Source organism: Microtus oregoni, unplaced genomic scaffold, assembly GCF_018167655.1.
Source record: "Microtus oregoni isolate MIOR12 unplaced genomic scaffold, Mior012 000018F_ref0000195, whole genome shotgun sequence".
Lineage (NCBI taxonomy): Eukaryota > Metazoa > Chordata > Mammalia > Rodentia > Cricetidae > Microtus > Microtus oregoni.
Genome location: NW_024543077.1, coordinates 26528105 through 26551737, shown reverse-complemented (window position 1 = coordinate 26551737; position 23633 = coordinate 26528105). Strand labels below are relative to the sequence as shown.

At 46.2% G+C, this 23633-nt stretch overlaps 1 protein-coding gene across 1 annotated transcript in view; it reads right to left on the bottom strand.

Annotated features, from left to right (window-relative positions):
- Nucleotides 1-16479: 16479 nt before the first annotated feature.
- Nucleotides 16480-23633, bottom strand: part of LOC121459043 (rho GTPase-activating protein 28) — a 174047-nt gene continuing 166893 nt past the window's right edge. Inside the window, exons 17-18 of the mRNA XM_041668543.1 lie at nucleotides 20145-20209; nucleotides 16480-16977 (exon numbers count right to left, since the gene is read on the bottom strand). Of these exons, the coding sequence (XP_041524477.1) occupies nucleotides 16883-16977; nucleotides 20145-20209 (160 nt within the window). The 3' untranslated portion in view covers nucleotides 16480-16882. The remainder of the gene's footprint in view (nucleotides 16978-20144; nucleotides 20210-23633) is intronic.

Below are 23633 nucleotides of genomic sequence, written 5' to 3'. Positions count from 1 at the left end.
CCCTTGTGGTTTTGAGCCCCAAGGATGGCAACTTTGGTGCAGGTAGCTCTAGGACCTGCCTGGGTGCTCTTTGCCTGACTTCTGCAGATGGATAACACAGGTGATGTTCTCTGGAACTGCTGACATGATCCCTGTAGAGGCAATGTGTCTCTTCCTCTCCTGGGAGTGCCTGGGTTCCTTACGCAGTCTGCTCACTTATCCCAGTCCTGAAGCACTCCCACACCTGCTTCTCTTCACGTGATTACACGCTTACTTCGACTTTACGTGTGTCCATGGGAACAGCCCAGGCTGGATATTTCAGTTCTCAGCCCCATTTTACAAGCAGTGTAAAAATGCCTGTCACTTAACACCAGAAACACTGAGGGCTAGGACCCTCTGACTTCACACAAAGTCACCCAGTATGACTCTGGATAGGCAGTATGGCAGAAGTCAACTCTGACATAAATAGCCTGATTGACATAGGATACACAGAGAGAGAACCCACAGTTCCTCTGTCTCAGTGGCCTTCTGTTTTCTGTTTGTCTCTTTGGCCAACACTTGAAAGAGTCTCTGATTCTTCATGCTTTGAAGTGAGTGGTCTCAGAAAGGAAGGACCACCAAAAAGCTCAAAGTTCAGGCTACATGAACAAGTACAGCAATGATGTTTTTTTTTTGTGATTGGTGAGCCGCCACACTGCTGATAAGAAGGACAGGTGAGTATGTGCTAGGAACATATCTTCTGCAAGGAATATTGCTCCCCTCACCTTACACGAGCTCCTATATATTGTTATGCAGATTCAGCTCTGACACCAAACATCTTGGCCACTCTGATGTCCCCAGATTAGCATATATGATGGCAGCTGAGAGGCCTGGCTAATGTAAGGATGAATGACTTCTTTACGAACCATTTGAATAGCACCTTCAAGGAAGAGAAAGGTACAAAGAGAAAGGCTCATCAAGTTGCAAGGATAAGGGTTCATCAGGCATTCCAGGGTACAGACAGGCTGACTGCCTGCAGTCAGAGGTTACCCCAGAATCCTAGAAGAGGCAGAGGGCTCCTCTCCACGAAGGAGAAGAGCCAGAAGTAGCCTCTTGTTGAAGCTATGGCGGTGAAACTTTTAACTCTGTGGACACAAGACTCAGAAGTATTTTGTCCAGCCATCTACAGTCCTTCTCACATCTCACGTGGTATAACTGCCAGTTAGGCCTCGCAAGTGTCTTGTGACACACCAGCAAGGGGGACTTCTGTCCTTTACGGGGTCTGGAAATAGGCTGGACACACAGTCTACATTAAAGCTGCACTTCTGGACTTTGTGTTATTTTCCCTTTTTACACTGGTTTCACTCGGAACAAGGAACGGAGCCTGATGTTCCAGAATCCAGTACCGTGAAACTCAGAATCCCACGGCTCAAAACAATACAGACATCATTATGGGGTGAATCCAAGCACAAGAAATGTGAGGTGGGAATTATACAGATCTTCAGATCCAGGATGGAGGAACACTTAACCTACAGAGAATCCTCCAGGGATTCCAACATGGTGGTGGCATTACAGAAAAGGAGCCACAGCAGCCTCAGATGGCCATGGCGTGGACCCTGGGTCATGGTGCTGCCATTGCCATCCTCTCCAGCATCCTCCCCATATGGAGACTAGCAGTGCAGGGTTGCTGAGCAGTCCCAGTGCCTCTAGGGAGGTGTAGTGGGTGGTTCTAGTAGGCACGACCCTCATTCCATCCTCTGGGTCTGGTAGGAAACTGAGAAAGCGTGAGGGCTGAGGGAGGGTGAGAAAGTACTTCCAGGCCCACGTCCAGCTTAGGTCTCACCTTACCATGCTGGAAAGCCTCAACCGCCTCTGCACAGAAGGTGGCCAGGTCAGGATGTACCACGGTCACAGTAGCCAGTGCTGGGGTATGACACACTGCACCTGAGGTCTGTGTGACAGGACGTGGACGGGATGGAAGGACACTGCACCTGAGGTCTGTGTGACAGGACGTGGATAGGATGGAAGGACACTGCACCTGAGGTCTGTGTGACAGACGTGGACGGGATGGAAGGGACACACTGCACCCGAGCTTGTGGAGAGTTGCCACGACAGCCATGCTAAAAAAAAATACTCTGGGTCAGGAACTGTTCTTAAGGTCCCCAATACCCTGGAGTGGTCTTCCTGAGGAGGACCCCTGAGACTTTGATGTCCAACATCCAAATAATGCTCAGGACTGCTGGAGCAACGCTGTATTGGTCTTTGTAAAACTTCAGTCATTAACCCTAGCAAGCCTGCTGGCAGAGGATAACACACAGGAGTTAAGAGAGTGGTGGGCGGGGCTCCCGCAGGCCACGGGGAGAGGAGGGGCGGGGCTTCTCGCAGAATCCCCCCCACACCACGCCTCTGGAGGGCGGGGCTTCGCGCTTCCCAAGCCCCTGGGGGACAGGCGACAGCAGGAAGACAGCTCCCGTGGCCTCAGGGGCCCTAGCCTTGGCAGACCTGAGAGCAGGCCGCTGTGCAGGATGAAGACTGCGGTGGGCGTGGCTGGCGAGTCCCGCAGGCCACGGGGCGGGGCGGGGCGGGGCGGGGCTTTCCGCGGTTCCCCAGGCTACGCGAGTCCCCTGAGCCCCGGGGACCGCCGGGAAAATTCCTCCCAGCGCCTCTAGGCTTCTGGCCACCTACCCCTCACTGGCTCTATTGTGCTGTCCTTGGGTTCTCTCATAGTCAATACACTAGGGGAAGTTTTAGCTTAGCAATTTGGTAAGAGAAAAAGAAAAACGCCACATAAATAGAAAAAGTCACATTATCCTGTTTTGTAAAAAAATAAAGATTGTACCAAAAGACTATTAAAAGTGATAAGTTCAGTAATGTTGCAGGTTATAAAACTAACATGTACATATCAGTAGCATTTTTCACTACAGTAACAAGAATTTTGAGAAATGTGAAAATAATACAATTCACAGTAACTACGAAGAAAAGAGAGAGGGAGGAGGGAGAGAAATGGGGAGTGAAGGACGAAAGGGGAAGAAAGGAGAGAGCAGTGGGGAGGAGAGGAGAATCTAAAAGTCTAGGCGTAAGTTTAACTGAAGACGTGCAATACAAATGAACACTCATGAAAGAAACTGAAGGAAACACGTGCACAGAGGCCTATACAAACATAGAGTTCCCTCATGTAGAAGAATTCATACTGATTTTCTAAAAATCTGTATTACCCAAAGTAATTTTGTTTTAATGCAACCCCATTAAAGTACCAACGACATCCTTCATAGAACTAGAGGAAATGATTCTGAAAGGCATATTGAAACACAAGAGTTGCCCAAGCAACTTTTTTTTTTTTTAAAGAATTTTCTTTTAATTGATGTGTGTGTTCGTGTCTGTGGATGCCTGAATTGAGTAGAAGAAGGTACTAAGTCCCAGGAGCTGGAATTACAGGTTCTTCAGAGTCCTGAGACGTGGGTAGCAGAAACTGAACTCAGGTACTCTGCCAGAGCAGCAAGAATGTTTATCTGTGGAGCCATCTCTCCAGGCCTGCGAGCTCCAGAAAAGGATGAAACTTGAGGTCATTATAACGTCTCATTTTGAGCAGTGCTAAGATCTGTAGCCATAAAACAGTGTGACACTGACATAAAAAAAAATTGTTTCCAAAAATAAATCTAACCATGTATAGCCAAACATTTCTTGATAAAAAGTACCAAAAACCTATATGGGAAAAATTACCCTCTTCAATAAACAGTGCTGAGGAAACTGTATATCCACGAGAAAAAAAAAAAAACCACGGAACTTTGACCCTTATCTGTAGGGCTGCGCAAAAACCAACGTGGGCCAAATATCTAAATGTAAGGCTTAAAACTTTTATCCACAGAACAGTGTGGCAGTCTGGGGCGAGATTGTCTCAGGGACATTGGCCAAAAAAGCTGATGTGTGATGTCCTATTTTTTTTTCCCCAAATGCCTTAATAGGTTGTATATCCAGGAGGGAAATATAATCTTTCTAAATGCAATCACATTGTCACTACCAGTGATACCTATAATATGAAAACTTGGAACCCCAAATGTCATAATGCATGGTCACAGAAGCATGCTCCCCTTCGAACCTTTTCTGAAGTCTTCAGCTGGGGAATTTGAGACCTGCCTGACACACGGCGAAGGGGCTCAGGAAGCCGCAACTTCTTGAGCAGTTACACTGGACACTTCTATTTTGCTAGGAAACACTTTTGTCGGTGTGTGTCTCTGTGTGCACACAGGCTCACATGTGTGTGTGTCTCCTTAGGCCAGAGGTTGACATTACGCGTCTTCCACTATTTTAAATCCTTTTTGATGAGTTCTTCTGTGTTTCACTCAACCTGGCACTCACAGATTGGTTAGGTCAGCTAGCCAGTGAGTGATGGTGACCCACTTATCTCCCTGCCGCCACCTCCAGGGTCACAGGCTTGTGTGACCACACTCATTGTCAGGCAGGTGCTAGGACTCAAACTCAGGTTATTTTGCTTCCATGGCAGGTGGTTCCTCACTTAGCCATCTTGAGCCTCAGGAACTGTCGACTGTCCTTCATGACAGTGGTCTGTGGAGCTTCATGTTTACTGATGTGGAACAGTTTTCTTCCTAAGCTCATTGAGACTCGGGGAAGTTCTAAAGGGATTCCGGGTTAGACCCAGGAGGTAGCACAGAAGTCTTAGGCAGTTCCTGAAATGGACCAGCCACACAAAGTTCCCCCTTGCTGAGCTCATATTACTGTTGGGGCAACTCACACAAGCCCAAGGTGGCTTGGACAGACTCTGGCCTGGAGACACCTACAAGTCATAGAGAAAGCTTGTAGCGAGAGCTGCGGTGGGCTGCATTCCTGCCCAGCTCCGCACGGCTAGCTTTACCCGAAATAATTATATGGAAACTGTATTCTTTTAAACACTGCCTGGCCCATTAGTTATAACTTCTTATTGGCTAGCTCTTACATATTGATCTAACCCATTTCTAATAATGTGTGTAGCACACGAGGTGGCTTACCAGGGAAGATCTTAACCTGCGTCTGTCTGGAGTGGTTGAATCATGGCGATTGCCTGACTCGGCTTCTTTCTCCCAGCATTCTGTTCTGTCTACTCCACCTACCTAATTTTATGTCCCATCAAAGGCCAAGCAGTCTCTTTATTTAACCAATGAAATTAACAGAAAACAGAAGACTCTCCCCCATCAAAAGCGTCAAGGTTCCAGCTTTAGTGAAGCCCCAGCCATACTGGGGTGGGCTTTAAATGACATCCCCATTCCTGTAACTTATTCCCCATACTCAAGTATGTAACCCTAATAAACTAATTCATCAAGTCTGGCGTATGTTTGTTGAATACCATTCAATTTTCTTCCTCTCAGTAGGGGTGTGTCCAGTGTTCGAGAAGGAAGGATAGGCCCTTGCTGGCCCTCTTCTAAGTGATCACCATAGAAGCGTGGGCCCCAGCTGGGCCTCTTCTCAATTGGCTCTCCATTCTTGAACATCCTGCCTTGAATCAGCTCCAGTCTGATCCTCACTGGTTGAGCATCAGTGAGAAGTTAGAGGCCACCATGCATGGGAGGACACATCACAGTACTTTCTTTTACATTTTCGTTTTTTTTTTTTTTTTTTTTTTTTTTGATTTTTGAGACAGGGTTTCTCCGTAGCTTTTTGGTTCTTGTCCTGGAACTAGCTCTTGTAGACCAGGCTGGCCTCGAACTCACAGAGATCCGCCTGCCTCTGCCTCCCGAGTGCTGGGATTAAAGGCATGCGCCACCACCGCCTGGCTCCATTTTTGTTTTTGTTTTTTTTTACAATCCTAAGTAATTATTTATTGACATATACCTAATATGCAAGACTGTTTCCAGTTTGAGGCCAGCCTGGTCTACCAAGGGAGTTCCAGGACAGGCTCCAAAGCTACAGAGAAACCCTGTCTCGAAAAACCAAAAAACAAACAAACAAACAAAAAACCAAAAAACTTACAGAAATGGTGTCTTTTTTGCCTGATAGAATTGAATATAATTTTCTTTCTAAAAAAGTAACCGAACTATCTTTTTTCATTTTGCATGCCAATCCCAGTTCCCATTCCCTCCCCTCCTTCCATTCCCTCCACTTTTCCCGCCATCCCACTTCCCATTTCAGTACTTTCTTTTGGTTAGCACCAGACAGACTCTTGGTGCTGAAGTGCGGGGTACAGGGTTCTTAAAGATCAAAGACCACAAAGACCACAATGCCATCAGGTGTTGTATGGAGCGGCAGGCTACGTTCCTGCCCAGATCCCACATGGCTAGCTTAGCCCCGGAAATAACAACACACAAATTGTATTCTTTTAAACACTGCTTGGCCCATTAGCTCTAGCCTCTTACTGGCTAATTCTCACATCTTGATTAACCCATTTCTAATGAGTGTAGCACCACAAGGTGGTGTCTTACCGGGAATATTCTTAACCTGCATCCGTCTTGGAGAGGAGAGCTATGGCGACTGCCTGACTCGGCTTTCTTTCTCCCAGAATTCTGTTCTGTCTATTCCTTCCACCTAAGGGCTGGCCTATCAAAAGCCAAACAGTTTCTTTATTAATTAACTAATGAAGGCAACAGATAGACAGAAGACACTCCCACATCAATCAGGCGTAGAAAAGGGACAGAGGAACCCTGCAGCGTCTATTTTAGCAGGGCATAATTTCAGACACAACGTGACAATTTATCATTTACACCATTTTTGGCTATTTTTATGTTTGGTTTGTATAAACAGTTATTTCGATTAATACATCTGGACAGGGTCTTGGGCAATCCCAGGTGAGTTGCCAAGGTCTCTACGTGCAGGGCTGGGGACTGGGTTGAGAAGTTTCTAAGCAGACGGATAATGGAGTCAGTACAAGATGACATTGCCTTGGTCACTTTAGCTTCCTTAACCTCCCACGCTTGTGGGGTTCTGCAAGCCTGGCCACTTTACCCCTTGTCTGAGTCCAGGGTTTCTGCCCTGAGTTTTGGAACTCAAGGCCTGTTGAGTTCCCCTTGGCCCAGGACTTCTACTAACCTGACTTTTTATGAACTGGTGGTCTCTGTGTCCTTGCCCGGCCCTGGGCAAAGAGGGTGGGCGTGTGGCACTGCCCTGCAGGACTGCAGGAAGGGCCATTGCTGCCTCCCGCTGGGCCCTGGATTCTGGCAGGTGGGCCCAAGGAAATCAGCTTGATGGTGGCTTAGTTTCGAATCAACAGCCTCTGCTGCCCCCTTATGACAGGTGCTGGGAAGCACAACATCGTTAAAACGGGACAGTTGCTAAAGATGAAGCAAGCTGGTGTCTAAGGACTCAAATCTGGTAAGAAACTGGTCTCAGAACCCTAGAAGAGAGTTGTGGCTACCCATAGGCCTGGAAAATGAGGGAAGGACTTGTGAGGTTGGTCTACAGGTAGAGGAAGAATCAGGAGGAATTAAGTTAATGAGGCAAGTTTCGAAATGGCTAGAATTGAGCTTGAAGGCTGTAACCCAAAGAAATTCGTGTTTTGGGTGATGAATATGTTAATTATTCTGATCCCACAATGTACACAAATGTACATGAATTTAAACATCTCGTGTCAAATGGAAATGAAGTAAAAGCAAAGGACCAAAATAAATCCAGCGCACTCCTGTTCTTGCTACTACTATACTGTAGCTGCTGTGGCCAAACTTACCCAAAACGTACCACTTCTCCAGGGGGTTCCAAGAATCGACTTGCACTAAAAACATAAAGTAGCTATGAGAGAAGGTGGTTTTTCAATGTCACTGAAAAGGATTTTTGGTGTAGAGATATAATCTTGGTTTCAAACATCCTAACTGTGCGGCCTTTTAAAAGGGAATACATCTGCTAAGCTGGCTGTCCCATGGTGTCACTGAGTGGAAACAGGTGAGCCTCCAGTAAGATGGACCGGACATGTATTAATTGGGTCGACCCAGAGACAAGGGAGACAGCTCTCCAATGGGAAAGATTAGATCTGAGGTTCTGGGTCTACGGACCAAATAAGGACCCAGCCAGGCGGTGGTGGCGTACGCCTTTAATCCCAGCACTCGGGAGGCAGAGGCAGGTGGATCTCTGGGCGTTCAAGGCCAGCCTGGTCTACAAGAGCTAGTTCCAGGACAGGCTCCAAAGCTACAGAGAAACCCTGTCTCGAAAAACAAAAAGAAAAAAAAAACCAAAGAAGGACCCAGGACAATTCTTAACCCCCTCTGGGGGCATCGCTTCTCCTTGCTCCTGCGTGAGCACGCCAATACCCCTGCATGATAATCTCATGCCCACCCAGAAAATGATTGAGACCCTCTGTGTGGCACTGTGCTGAAGCAGACACTCGAAGTCTGAACTTTTCTAAACTTCTTCAGATAAGGGTGTCTACAAATGGGGTCCTGGGACCCTCTTCACTTGTAAAACTGGCACATGGCACAGACTCTGCATGAACTGGACTGGAACCTGGGGTAGGGGGGACTCCATGTGACCTGACTGGATCCTGGGGTAGCGGGGAGTGTTGAGAGATGTTCACGGAGGACAGACACGCTGTTGCCATCTACAGACATGGTTACACCCCAGAGCAGGCTGCACACACAGTGTAAAACGCTACAAGATGGCAGAGCCATCACTAAGAATAAACAAACGTCAAGTCCAAGTTCTTGAGCACAGGGAAACAATGCTAGTTAAAACACCAAGCAAAGGCACTTTCAAAATTCTATTTACCCTGTCAGCATTGGGAGTGTGACTGAATTCTCCTGTAATGGTTACGTTTGGACTGGCACCTACCTGTCCGTCTGTCTGTCTTCTATGACATCTATCTAACAACTTTTAAAATACATTGTAAAAGCCTTTCTAACACCAGTACACGTCCCCCAAGGTATCAGAGCACATGGCCTAATCCCTCTGGTTGAATGTTTATGTTTTTGCAGATCCCCCCCCCCCCCCCCCGAGGTAATATTTACCTGTAAGGAAATGCATAGATCTTGATCTTAAGATCACCAAATGTTGAAAGTGGCACACATCCCCAGAACACTGTACCCTCTTGGGCTTCTGCTAATGCCTGGGGTTCCGGTTCCACCTCTTAGCCTGAGGAGGAACCTTTAGTTCTGGCTGTTTCATGCTGCTTCTTTGATTTTCCTTTCCCTAAATTTCGTTCATGTGTTTTGTTTTGACAATGTGTATATCTTCCTTCCGAAGTGAGATGTGATTTTAATTTGAAAATCTGTTATTGCATATGTTAACTGCAGGGGTCTCACTAGACACGCCCACGCATGCTTGCAGTGTGCTTAGATCATATCCACCCCACGTTTGCTATAGCCCCCCTCCTGCTGGTCCATCTTGTAGGTTCACGCCACTCTGAATTATTAGGAAAGTGTATGACCCGGGTGACTGTGGGACTGGCCACCTAGAACCATCTCCAGTCCTATCGTTTTCCTGCAGAAGACACTTGCATTGTTCTGACCGGATTAAACACCATCGTATATGTGAACCATGTCTTTATTCATTCTCCGGTCACTGAATACCCAGGCTGATTCTGACTTGGCTATTATGAATATCGCAGGGGTAAACAGGACTGTGCAGGCATCACTAGAGCAAGTTGACTTTGATTCTCCCAGGCACAAACCCAGAAGTGGAAGGGTTGGATCAGATGGAAACTGACTTCTACAGTGCAGACCTAGCTGATTCTTTTACCAAGAACACAATGCTGCCGTCTCCTGCTGCCTCCTCGCCAGAACTGGTTTGCTGACCAGGACGTGGCAGAGTCATCTGAATGTGATATTTGTTTGCATTTTCCTAATAAAGTCATTGAGAATTTTTTTGTGGATTGGCATAGGTGGTTTGAATGAGATGCCCTGCCCCCATCGGGCTCATATGTTTGATCACATGGCTCCAGTGGTGTATTGGTGGGGTGCAGCCTTCCTGGGGGAGTCAAAACCCTGGTGTTGGGAACTTTGAAAGATTCCTGCTATTCCCTGTGTTCTACTCCTGCTCTCAGCTGTCCCTTGATGTGGGAGTCATTTCTTTCTAATCTGTTGCTTTCATTGGTTAATTAATAAAGAAATTGCCTTGGCCCATTTGATAGGCCAACCTTTAGGTGGGTGGAGTAGACAGAACAGAATGCTGGGAGAAAGAAGGCCGAGTCAGGAGTCACCATGATTCTCCCACCCGACACAGCCGCAGGTTAAGATCTTCCCTGGTAAGCCACCTCGTGGGCTACACAGATTAATAAAAATGGGTTAGATCAATATGTAAGAGCTAGCCAATAAGAGGCTGGAACTAATGGGCCAGGCAATGTTTAAAAGAATACAGATTCCGTGTAATTATTTTGGGTATAAAGCTAGCCGTGCGGGCGGCCGGGTGCTAGGAACGTAGCCCGCCGCTCCTCACAACAGTCCCTGCCACCATGCCTTTGCTCCGCTCCCACGGACACTAACCCTCTGGAACCGTAATCCAAGTTCCCTTTATAAGCTGCCTTGGTCATGATGCCTTTGCCACCCCAAAAGAAAAGGAACGGATACGCTGACCGTGCATCCTTCATCGTTTGAAAAGTCAACTCTTTTGCCCCTTTACCCACTGAAATGTTGGCTTGTTGGTTTTTTTTTTCAATTCTTGACATATTATAGACTAAGTCTCCTACCCCTCTGGGGACTGTGTCTTTGCTCCACTGACTGCTCTCATTGTGGGGACTCTTTGAGGTGATGCCACCCCTCTCTCCACGCCTGCCTCCCCGAGCTACTGCAGTTCTCAGAACCTACCTGTCAGCCTGGATTTAAAGATTTATGAATGTTTAGTTCCGGTGTTTTCACAGTTTCATGCCATACACTAAGGTCTTTGGTCCATTTTAGGTTTTGGCTGATTTTTTTTTCTTTTGTAAACAAGATGAGAGATCAGGACACAGCCTCATTTCTGTACAGGTAGGTATCCAATTTTGTCTGCATTCTTTGTTGGAGAAGCCATTTTATTTCTCCAAGGTACATGTTTGTCATCTTTGTTGAAACTCAGGCGGCTATTACTGTGTGGGTTTATTCCTGGATCCGCGATTGCACCCTGCAGCTCTGGGTATCTGTTTTGGTGCCGGGAGTACGTTGTTGCTGTGTTTTCACTTGAGTTCCATTGCATGGCTTGGAATAGGTGTTTTTTTTTTTTTTTTTGAGACAGGGTTTCTCTGTGGCTTTGGAGCCTGTCCTGGAACTCGCTCTTGTAGACCAGGCTGGTCTCGAACTCCCAGCGATCCGCCTGCCTCTGCCTCCTGAGTGTTGGGATTAAAGGCGTGCGCCACCACCGCCCGGCTTTGAAATAGGTTTTGCAGAACTGTCAGCACTGCTCATTCTGCACAAGATTGCTTCGGCTATTTGAAGTCCTTTTGTTTCCCTGGGAACTTTAAACTTGTTTTCCTCTTTTTGTGGACAATGGCATTGGAGTTTTGATGAAGGTGACTGAAGTTTGTCTGGGTGTTACTTTTCATAAACTTTGTGTCTCTCTGAGTATGTCAAAGTCTTGAGCCCATATTAAGAAATTAGCTTGCCTCTTACCAAGTTCTTTTAAAACTGTATTGCATTTATTTAGCTGTGTGTGTTGTGTATGTGTGTGTGTGTGGTGTGTATATGGTGTGTATCTGATGTGTTTGTGTGTATGTGGTGTGTCTGTGTGAATGTGTGTGGTGTGTCTGTGTGAATGTGTATTGTGTGACTGTGATGTGTCTGTGTGTAGTGTGTGTGCCTGTGTGTGTCTGTGTGAATGTGTATGTGTGTGTGGTGTGTATGTGTGTGTATGATGTGTCTGTGTATATGGTATGTATGTGGTGTGTCTGCATGAATGTGTATGTATGTGTGTGTATATGTATGTATGTGTGTGGTGTGTCTGTGTGTGTGTGTGGTGTGCATTGGTGCACTTGTGGAGGTCAGTTCACTGAAGGTTGGTTCACTCCTTCCACCACACGGGTCCTGGGAATGGGAACCCAGGCTTGGGAGCAAGCGCCTTCACCCCCTGAGTGATCTTACCGTAAGCCAGCTGCTGAATGCTTCTCGAGTACTGGTCCTTTGCCAAACAAAATTTTCAGATGTACTTTTTTCTCTCAAGCTGTAGTGTGCCCTGACTTCTTAATATTCTCTGGGGTTAAGCAGCTGTTTACAATTGTGTTTAAGTCTAATTTTAATCTGCGCATTGTGTTTCTCCTAAGGAACCTTTAATGAGAAAACTACCCTGTATATTTGTGATTTGGGAATGGCTTTGGGGTCTCAGGCTCTCACCCAGGGTCTTCCGCCTTAGTTCCTGAGGGCTGGCATTTCACAATTCTCTCTCCACACCGGCTTTTCTCAGTAGTGTTTCCTGAAAGCCTCGGGGCTGAGTTTCTTTAACTCTGTCAACCCCCTGCGCAAATTCTGCTCTATAACGCCAGGGGGTCCAGTTTGGTTTTTTCTGTTCCTTTTTCTAATTAATCCATGTTGATACCCACTTGCTCCAGTGTTACCCAATGTCCACTTGGCTTTGAAGACCCAGGAAGTGGCATGCCAGTGCCACCCTCCTGGGCTGTGACCCAACATGCTTAATTTCACTTTTCAGCAAACTATCTTGGAAGTTAAAGTTTTATAGTAAACAATAAATTCATTCATTCAAGTCCCCTTTCTTGATTACATATTTGAGCTCTTTTGCATTCAAATATAGATCTTGTAACTAATTTGTCAATTTCTACCAAGAATCCTATTGAAGTTACAATTGAGATAATATTGAATTGTAGGTATATTTGCGAGGAATTCATATTTCTCATTTGCCTTTTATTCTCAAACATGCACACTCTACTTGTATTTGTAGTTTAACTTCTATAGATACAGCTTTGATATATATTATGCTAAAACTATTAAAAAAGGATTTTACTGGTCGCTGCTGTAGTAAAAGGTTTTAAAACCTTATTCTCTATTTCTTGCGGCAAATATAAAAATTAATTGATTTTATGCAACACTCAATATGCCATTACCTTGCTGAATAATTAGGAGAAAGACGGGTGAGGATTTCCTCTATCAGTCGTCAAATAAATTGCAAAGAGATCATTTTACCTTTTCTGAAGACTGAGCCCCGGGTTTCACTTGTGCTAGGCAGGAAGGTGTGTTTGTGCTGGTATCTACACCTTCGATCTCCTAGCCCTGGTTTTCTGCGGCTTCCAGTGTGTGTGGTGAGTGTGCACGTGTGTGTGATGAGTGTGTGTGATGTGTGTGTGGTGAGTGTGCATGTGCAGTGAGTGTACATGTGTGTGTGTGATGAGTGTGTGCACTTGTGTGATGTGTGTGGTGCTGGGCCAGCTTTCCTGTGGGTGCTGGGGACACAGACTCCAGTCCACAGCTTGGACAGCAGGCACTTTAATCTCTGAGCCCTTGTGCTACTCCTTTTTACTTTTATTTATTTTGCTTTTGGCTTGGGATATACAGTAAAAGGTTGAAAATTTTTAAGAAGAGCCATTTACTGAACTTTGTCAAAATGGTTTTTGTACTTATGGGAAGTTTCATACGTATGTAAAAGATGTCTTCTTATATGTAACTAGAGTCCTGCCGAGGCCAGACCTAGCAGAAGTGAAGTTATGAGAGGGTCAGTGCTATCCACTCCCTCCGGTCATCTCTCACTATGGTGACAGGGGCTTCACAGGGCTGGGACGCGGGCCTCTAGACTCCTGTAGTTCTTCCCGCACCACTGCGCACCCGGATGCACGATCATTTCAGTGTTTGTTTCTTCCTTTTTATGGATAAAAGTCGATGTCCACACCCTAGTTAATGAGAGCTGATGGGACAAAAGCCTCAACATCTAACTCTGAGGTGAAAACGCACAGGACTGGAATTTCCATGGCTATATGATTTTCCCCTAACTAAATCACTACGTTAGGAAGACAGGAAGTTCTTGGAAGGTGGTGTTTACCAATGAAACAAGAGCATGCAAAACAGCGCCGTGTGTGAAAGAAACACTTTTAGCCCACGTCATATTACTTTTTATTAAGTGACATATTTATGGAAAATAGTTGAAAATGCCTGTCAAGGGGAGAATTATACCCCCTAATGTACAGTCTCTTCAGGCAAGTCAGACATACACATAAAAAAAAATCAACATATTTGCTCAGAAGAGGGACATTTCATCCCCTCTCCTTTTCAGTCAAAGGAAACGCACGGACAGGAGCAGGATCGCTGCCAGAACAATGAACACCAGTTCCCGACAGCCCGCGTCCCCCATGGTTAGCAACACAAGACAGTCACTGAGGACACACGAGAACTCCCTCAGAACACACGGCAGTATTTTTGTCCTAATGCTTTTGCTAAGACTATTTCATGGCGTGAATGGCATATTATCAAAACATACACTGAGAGCTAAGTGCAGCGACTTAAGTAAGACCCAGGGACAGTTGAACAACAACAACAATGTTAAAAGTCCATTTGATTCTCTTTCCCAAAAAAAGGCTTGGTGAGGTAGTTTATACGGCACATACACACTGTAAGGAATCAGAATTCCAGTTTGTCCAAAGGCCACTGGCGGGAAGAACCATTTCCCAGCTGAGCTGCAGAGCAAAGGAGCCTCCTAGGGAGAATGGAGGGGAGACGAGGCAGCTGTAGACACCTTCCTGAATATGTGTTCCTCCGAGTCATTTCCTTTACTACGTTCCCGAATGACGTTATTTTCCTCCTTGTGTATCCAGAGCATTAGATGGGTGAGAAGCCAGTACGAATGTACTTTACTACCCATGTATCTGGCCTCTTTTGTTGGCAAACAGCCCATTTAGTCTAACACGTTGCCTACTGGACTTTAGAAAACCAACTCTCAATAAGGCCAAAGTTTTTTCAGTACAGATGGCAGGTATTTCCAATTTGATCAGAAGGTTATTCTTTCAGAATAAAAATCCACGGAAGAAACTCCTCGAGCACACAGACACCAGTCTGCATGGTGACTAAGCCTTCTCTAGCGGATTAACTGTGTGACGAGAAACGAAAAGCTATAGCCAGCGTTGCCCCTGATGCTGACACTGCCCTCCACAGAATACAGTTATCTGAGAGTTGTCACCTTCCCTCACAGGCTGAAATGATTAATTCCAAGTTACCGATTCAGCCAAGACTTTGCCTCTGAAGCCGCACAGAAGTTGGCACAGAACGCAGAGCCTTGCCGTGAGCTACCTGCCGTCCGCGAGCTGCTGTTGAAGCCTGGCGACTAAAGCTAAGGCACAGATCCTAATGTGTTCTCATGTCGTCTGAAATGAGAACCCCAGAAGAGGAAAAGAAATGAACAGAGCTGTGCACTTTCTATATAAATACAACAGCATCGGATGCTTCTCATGCCAAGAAATACAGGAACATGCTCACGTATTTACAGAAACATAGTGGTGCTCTGGAAGGGTGCCTTGCTTCTGTGCGTAGGCAGGGACTCCTCCAGCGACTGTTCTGGAATCCGGCAGCTTGACAGTGACATGCTCACTCCCTGCTTGCCCCACAGGATGACAACGTGCTCACCACGCACACTCATGGGCCCACTGGGCAGCCTGGAAACCGGTCAAACACCGGGACACACACACAAACCTCGGTAGTGCATACGCACTTGGCTTTTAGTGGCTTTTCAGAGAAAGGAAATAGAAATTCATAAATAAACCCAACAAACTGGTCTTTGTGTTTCTAGACAAGTAGAGCAAACTCCTGAGGGCCAGGAAGAAAACAGTCTGCATTCTGAACGCACAGAGTGCTATGCTTCGACAAGGAGATGACCTGACTGTTGGAGATGGGTGTTTTGTTTCTGTATCAGACATGACAGCAAAGGGAGAGCTCTTCTGCACACGCCTTTACAGTATCCTCATTATCTCCGGACATGGGCTATGCAGGGAAGGAAACAGTCCTTTTGCATTTGTGAGTGAGTTTTGCTTGTACTGGCACTTGGGTCTTAAATGTGGTAACGGCTCTAATTCCATCAAACTCTTGGTCTGTGGAAGATCACACACACCTGGGATGAATAAGGATGCTCTCTGCAGCCTCTGGAAGGCAGAGCTGTCCTCTGTAAAATGTCCCTCGGTACATTTTAGATCTGTTTCTCTTAGAAACACGAGGACCAAATGTTCACCACTGCAGATCTAGACAATAGTTGTGCAAGATGTGGACCGGACAGTGGTCTCCAGCTTCCACAGCCCAGTGCTAGTCTACAGTGCCTGGCCACGTGTCTGGTTAACATTAGATCGAAGCACACAATGTACTTTTGCAACTTATCAATTCTGGGTCGAGTGGCCTTTTCGGCACTTATGGGCAAAGGCATCTCTGTATTTTTGGAGTTAGGACAGCAGAAGTGGCTACAGCTGTAAAACGTCGAAAACAGAAAGTGTTTGATCTGCAAAGGACATTCACGCTAACACATGAGAGGCGATCTATTCACCCGAGCACCACAACTGGGAGAAGAGAGAACAGATGCCATGACTGTGGACTACACAGGACACCCTGGAAGCCCAGGACGCCCTTGCCAAACTGGGATTTGTAATGAGGACCTGCGCACATGAGACAAGGAACCATAACATACCATCTCAACTCTCAACGGAAAGTTCCTTTGCACCGGGGCGCTACCAAGTCCTCTCCGAGCGCGATGCACAGAATGACATGGGGCACAGCTGTCTTTAGACGGAAGGCCCTCCAATCTAGGAGCATAAATAGTGTATGCTTCACATCAGAAGTGCAGCCTATTCCCAAGCACGGGGCCAAGTCTATTTCTGCTACATAAGCTCCACATTGAGTAACGTTGGCCTTTCTTCTGGGTCATATCTTCTTACCAAGGGACTGTGATAAGGAAGTTCAGTTCAATGTGAACCAGCTCCTTCTCTGTAGTTCATATCGACAGAGCTGGTGACGCCGCCCCTTCAGGAGAACCAGGATTACAGGAGCAAATACCTCAGGGCAGTGTGGTTTTTCCCACGAATGCAGGAACTTCTTGGCGTATAATACAAGGCAAGAGCCATCGTCGGCATATTTTAAAGGCTTGGCGAGGGCTTAATCACCCATTCTGCATGAGGATTAACATGATACACATCCAATATATACGCATCAGGATCCAAACAGTGTTGTCCTAAAAGAAAGAAAACCAAAAAGTTCAAGCCAGTGAAGTGGTTCCCTTGTAAGCATAGGACATGAGTTCTATCCCCAGAATCTGCATTCAAAGGAAGAAAGAGCCAGGTGTGGAAGCGTGGTCGTATGCCCTTGTAGTCCAAGATAAAGGATCTCGACAAATAAGTAAGGGATATGAAAAAGAATTTAAAAACACAGGAAAGGAACAATCGGGATATGTGTGACACCATGAAAAAAAGAAGAACACATTTTGACTTACAGGCATAGAGAGGAATAAGTACAGAGGAAAGAAAATAGGAAGCCATATTATCAGAACACAAAATACCACTGGAATGCAAGTAGCAACGCTAAAAAAATCAAAACACCATTGATGACTGCAAACAACAGCCAGGATGGGATGACCCTCAGGGTGCAGTAATGGCACACACGTCTTAGCCATAACCAACGGCTCTCTGCTCAGTAAGAGGTAAATTATTTCTGGTACTAGAAACTTAGCCAACTGCCTAGAGCTAGTTAAATCATGGGTCATGAAGGAGAAGCTACCACTACCACTTGACTAAACCAACATAATCCCTAACTTCATCCAATCTTTATTTTTATAACCACAGGTAAGTAAGTGTAGTCCTCACCCTCACTGAGGAAATCTCTCTTTGCAACTGATTGAGGTCATTATAGAAAACACTATAGAGCCCAGCCCCAGAGGGTACAACTCCCACACCTAACGCTCAGGGAATATTGTGGAAGACAGGGCAGAAAGTTTCTAAGAGCCAGGGAGTCATGGAGTCTCATGTGAGACTGTGCCTCCTAGTAATGTCAGAAGCTAGATCCATAAAGTCTCAACAACATGACTGCCTAAACATGAGCTAAACACAGACAACAAAATAGATATGTAGAGTTCATGGTGGAAAGACCGCAAGGCCTCAGCACAACTACAGGCAGCCATGGAATGCTGATATTGAGATTGAGATCATACCAGGTGGATATCCCAAACCTAAAGGGAAGCCCTGAAAATGTACATGCAAGTAACATTATGCAGATTGAGCAGGCTCTATTTAGGTGTATATCTTTATATACATATATTACTGTAACAATAATTAGTGAAAAGAGGCCATGAATTTGAAAGAGTTTAGGGAGAAGTATTATGGAAGGGTTTGGAGGGAGGAAAGGAATGGGAAAATGATGTAATTACAATCTCAAAAAAAATTTAAAGGGAACAAGAATGGACATTTTGTTGCTTTCTATTAAAGTAACAGGCACAAATCCAGTGTCAAAAAATTTCCCCTGTGGATATTTAGATAGTAAGCAAATATGTGCAATATAAAATAAGTCTTAACAATAGGAATATTAGGGGAAACAAAGAAAGGAGGGTACATAGTATAGGAAGGCATCACCAAGTGGTGGCATTGAGAGCCAAGCAGGAGATGAGGGCATCTGGAGCAAGAACATTCTAGAAGTCAGCCAATGGCACGCCCAGCAGTGTGCCAGGTGACTGGGTGCATAAGGGCAGGACCCAGAGGGTAGACTGGGAGGCAGGCAGGTGGAGAGAAAGCAATGAGAGAACTGAGTTCATCTAGGAAGGTGTGTGCACACACCCAGACTTCCAAGGACTATGCTCACAAGAGCCAAGAAGCAGCAGAGACTCAGAGAAGCAGGAGGAAGCTCGGAAACTCATCTGTCCTCAGCAGCGATCAGAGACAAGTGTTTTCAGACAGCAAAGCCCAAGCCAGGCAGTTACTAAGACAAAAACAGTGACCGCATTTCAGCGTGCGCTCTCTGGGGTCCTGGGTGAGAGGGCGACTTTGGTGAGGTGTTGAGGAGGACCCTTGGGGAGAGTGCTTTCAAGAGAGAAGAAACTGGAAGAAGAAATGTAAAACAGACAGCTGAATGAAGGTGTGTTGGGAAGTGGAACGAGGTAGAGCAAAGAAATGGGAAAGAGGACAGGAATAAGTTTTTTTTTTTTGTGTGTGTGTGTGTATGTATCTGAGATACAAGTTTACCATATGTCCCAAGGTGTTCTGAAACTCATCATCCTCCAGAGTTCTAACTTCTGCTCTACTGAGACTGCTAGCCTAGCTATATGCCTCATGGGGCGGGAGATGATGTTGGCATGACTACCTGCTTAATTTCACCCTGTCACTGTCCACAAGTCTCTCCCCTTGATGTAGGTGGGTCTTCTGTCTATGTGTTAACTTTCATTGGTTAATACAGAACCTGCCTTGGCCCTTTGATGGACAACAGCTTAGATAGGCGGAGTAGACAGAACAGGATGCTGGGAGACAGAAGCAGATTCAGGCAGACGCCATAGCTCTCCTCTCCGAGATGGAGGCAGGTTAAGAATCTTCCCGGTAAGCCACCACCTTGTGGTGCTACACACATTAATAGAAATGAGTTAATCAAGATGTGAGAGTTAGCCAATAAGAGGCTACAGATAACGGGCCAGGCAGTGTTTAAAAGAAAACAGTTTCTGTGTAATTATTTTGGGTAAAGCTAGCCAGTGTGTGGGAGCTGGGCAGCGGGAAGTGGCCCACAGCTCCTATTACATCCCCTTAAGAGAAGCCAGGTTTCATTTCTGTGTTGTGAGAATTGAATGTGTTCTCTCATCAGCCTATGCCAAGTTCCAAGGTTTCTTGGTCCTTTGAGAACCATTTTAGGTGGGATTGATACTGATGGGAGGGAAATAGTGCAGGGGTAAACTCAAGTACAGGTAGAACAAGGCCCTAATTGGGCAGCAAAGGACATCCCTAAGAAGGTCAGAGAAACACTGTCCACAGATGAAAGAGAACAAAGGAACATGTCAGCCACAGAAGATACAGACGGAGGCACATTTGACCTCATCCGGCAACAGACCTTGAGCTGTGTGCCAGTGCAGGGAGTCACGCTCTCTAAGTTCTCAACTCTGTTCTGTTTCGTGAGCCCAGCAAGGGGCGGTTTCTAACTTTAAGAGTCACACTGAAAAGGACCCAAAGTCTTTATGTCACTTCAATTTTGAGAATATTGGAGGAAAAAAAATTCATAAAACTGCTTTTATATGCAACTATAAAACCCCAGACATTATTGATTTTTATTTTTATCTATAAAATGTGTGGGAAAAAACCCACACCCCTACAACAATAACATTCCATGAATGTATCGTGGACTATGGGAATAGAAATGACAGATGATGCTTACCTATGTTTCCTCCAACTTCATATAACCTCTGGTTCTGCATCTTTATACATTCAGATGAACCATGACTAAAAAACAGAGAAGGCAACAGTTGAGGTTCCTTCAGGGTCCATGGTGAATATCGACAAGTTATCCTATCTTGACGAAATATACACCACGCACTTTATTATGACCAAAGTCACGACAGTAGCAACAAGAACTTAAATCTACGGGGGCTGAGACAGTTCCCGATCATGGGATGCTCAGTGGCCATGGCAACAGAGAACACATTCTAGCTGAGAACTGTCAGCACCGCCGGAAAGCAGTGCTGATGAGAACAGGGCGGCTGGCTGTTTACAGCTGCCCATCTCCCGCCAGGAGAGCAGTGGTGACATCAGCACCGTCTCCGCCAGGAGAGCTGTGGTGACGTCAGCACGGCGGCTGGCTGTTTACCGCTGCCCCATCTCCAGCCACAGTTCTCTCCATTCAAAAGAAGCCACGTTAATTCCCGCGTTTGCTGAGTTTGCACGCATTCCCTCTTCAGCCTCGGTTACACCTCTAGACTTCCTGAGCGCTTTAAAAAAATACCTTTAAAAATCACCTCAGTTACCTAAAGGTGATTTCTTTCCCAGTCTGTCACACAATAAAAAGAAGTTGGAGAAAGCAATCACCCAAATCAATTTTTCTATCCCAAGTTTAGAAGACTGGATAAGAGAATTCAAAAGGTCTGTGCCAATCAGCGATTCAAGACCAGTCTCAACTCTGCTGAGGAGAGGAGGGAGCTTGCCCCTCCGCCATTCTTATTACTTTTTATTTGTAGTGAGGTAGTCTTGAGGTAGCTGTGGATTGGACATCATTTTTAGGAATAGCACACGTGGACCCTATGTATCCTTCAGAGTTTCTACTGTGAAGTGGTACTACTAACAGCAGCACCTTGGGAAACTGGAATGAAATTCCGGGGAGAGAATGTTGAGACCGATTCAGGCAAACACCCGTTTCCATCACCCAGGACATCCACTGCTGCCCTCTTCTGGCCGCCTTGACCGTTCCGTCCTTACTATAGCTGAGCCTGATCCCCCCCATACCTGCAAACAAGTATCACCTCGTCTGTGCTCCCATAAATATTTCCTACATCCCAAGTACGACACAAACAGGAGAGCACAGCAAGGAAGCTTCTGGTACTGGCTTTTATCCCACTCTGCACGAATCCCTAGAGACCTGAGCAAGTCCTTTAATTCTTGTTTCTACAGCGCATCCTGGGATCCGGCACGATCTAGTCACTAATCTAGGGCTTATCTGGCTTTGGGTCACCAAAGCTGTTCTGGGTTGCGTTGATGAGATCTTCAAACCAGGGGCACAAATGCCCAGGAGTAGGGATGCCATGCCGTACTGTTATTTAGTTTTATAACAAACTGCCAAACTAATTTATGGTGTTGTGAACTACGCCACCTTGCCCACACAGATGATGAATGATCGCCAGAGCTTCTCTGTGTCTTTGCAGTATTTGGTACTGCTAGGCATGGCTTGAGAATCCTCACGGGTATGCCACGACAGGCCTCTGTGGTTTTAATTTGCATTTCCTTAGTGGCTACTGATGGACATCTTTCCACGCGTGTATTTTTCGACCATCTTTCTCCCCTGGTCACATGTCATCTATACGCTGGGTTTGGAGTGTCCCACAAAGGCCCATGTGTGTGAGGGGTGGTGCCTAGTGCGAGCATTGAGACCCCTGGAGGCGTGCTCTCAGGGGAGAATGTGTGACCCCAGACACTTCCTCTCTTCCCTTCAAGGCCAGTAGAGGAGCGGTTCTGCTCCATTGGGATGGGCTGCCTTGCCGCAGGTCGAAGAGCACCAGGATCAACTGATTGTGAACTGAGCACTCCGCGGAACCGGAGACCCATGCTCTCCCAGACATTGTGACGGGGTAGAGGGCTGCCTTTGGCAAAACGCCTGCTCCTGCTCCCCCCCGCCCCCAGATGCATGGATTGGCCCTCCCTGTGAGTAGCAAGTGCTTCAGGTGTCTATTTTTAGCTGTCTTCTCGCCCTCTTCACAGGTCCTATTATTCCATCAGCTTTCGATTCGATGAGGTCTAACTCATCAGTTGTATCTCATACGCCTGGGAAACTCATCCCTTGTCCGGTCCTAAAGATGGTCTCCTCTTATTAAAGCTTTTACATTTCTCATTATACATTTAAGTCCATGGCCCGTTCGGAATTAATTTTTAAATAATAAGATTAAGATTAAAATTATTTTTTTCCCGGCTTGTGGAGCTCCAGTCCCTGTGGCATCCTTTATTGTAAAGCTATTCTTTCTTCACTGCCTGCTTTGATATTTTTGCCAGCATTTTGCTCCAAAACCAGACAAATTCACGATCCAAGACTCTAGCAGCCGACGGGGCACCTTTAACTACAACTCACAATGTTTACATTTCTTTACCGGTGTGTGACTTCTGCATGTGGATTCGCGTGTGCCACGGCCTGTGCAGGAAGATGGTTGGTTCTTTCCTTCCACCATGTGTGTGCTGGCGAGTGAATTTGGCTGCCAGGCTTGGTGGCAAGCCCTTGTGCCCGCTGAGCCCTTTCGTCCCCTCCAGATGCCAGCTTTTAAACCGACGTTCTCACGGGTCTAAGCGAGAGGCTGGGCAGCTCGGATCTAAGGAAGTTGCGTCAGAGGATTTGAGTCTACAGTCTCCAGACCTAATCTATGTTGATTAGGAATACTGTCTGTATAAACTATTACGTTTCCTCATTTGTGGAAAGGCCGCATGTGCCATGGTGCGTGACTGGGCGTCAGATGACAATTTGTGGGCTCTTCCTACCATGTGTGTGTCCTGGGTATCGAACTCAGGTCGTCAAGCTTGGCAGCAAACACCTGTAGCCCACTAAGCCATCTCATTGGACCAGAGCATTTTCTTTCTACAAAGGTCCAATTGAGGATTCTGTAACCTATTAAATAACATAGGAATTTACCAGCTGCCAACATCCTTGCAATAAGATGTCAAGTTTATCATAGGCCACCTACCTATGATCACTGCGGTATTTTAAGATGCCTGGTACAGCAATAGAGTTACATGGCTGTTCAGACTCCTGCTAAGCTGGTCTGCTCTCTTTTTCCTTTCTAATGTAATTTTTTGAAGATAACTTTTTAACATTGTATCTATGTACTGAAAACTTAGCGGTGTACATTTAACCCAGTTCAGTGGCGAATCCTTTGCCCTCTGCCTTTTCCAGCCTGGTAATCTGAGCCACAGATTTAGGACCCAGGACGTTGCCTCCTCAGTGACGGCAAATCTCATTATATCTGTCGCGGTAATTGGTCCTAATGGCTTCCACCAGCTTGACCAGAGCATTCTTGTCTTCAGAGCTAACCTCTGTGAAGGAAACTGTGGTGGATGTCTTCCTGTGGACCAGCCGCCCCAGCCTGGCCTTTCCCTTGATGATGCAGCAGGGCAGGCAGGGAGATCACCAGCTCAATGGCGCCTCTGTCATGGGCAGTCGCCACCAGCTGAGCCT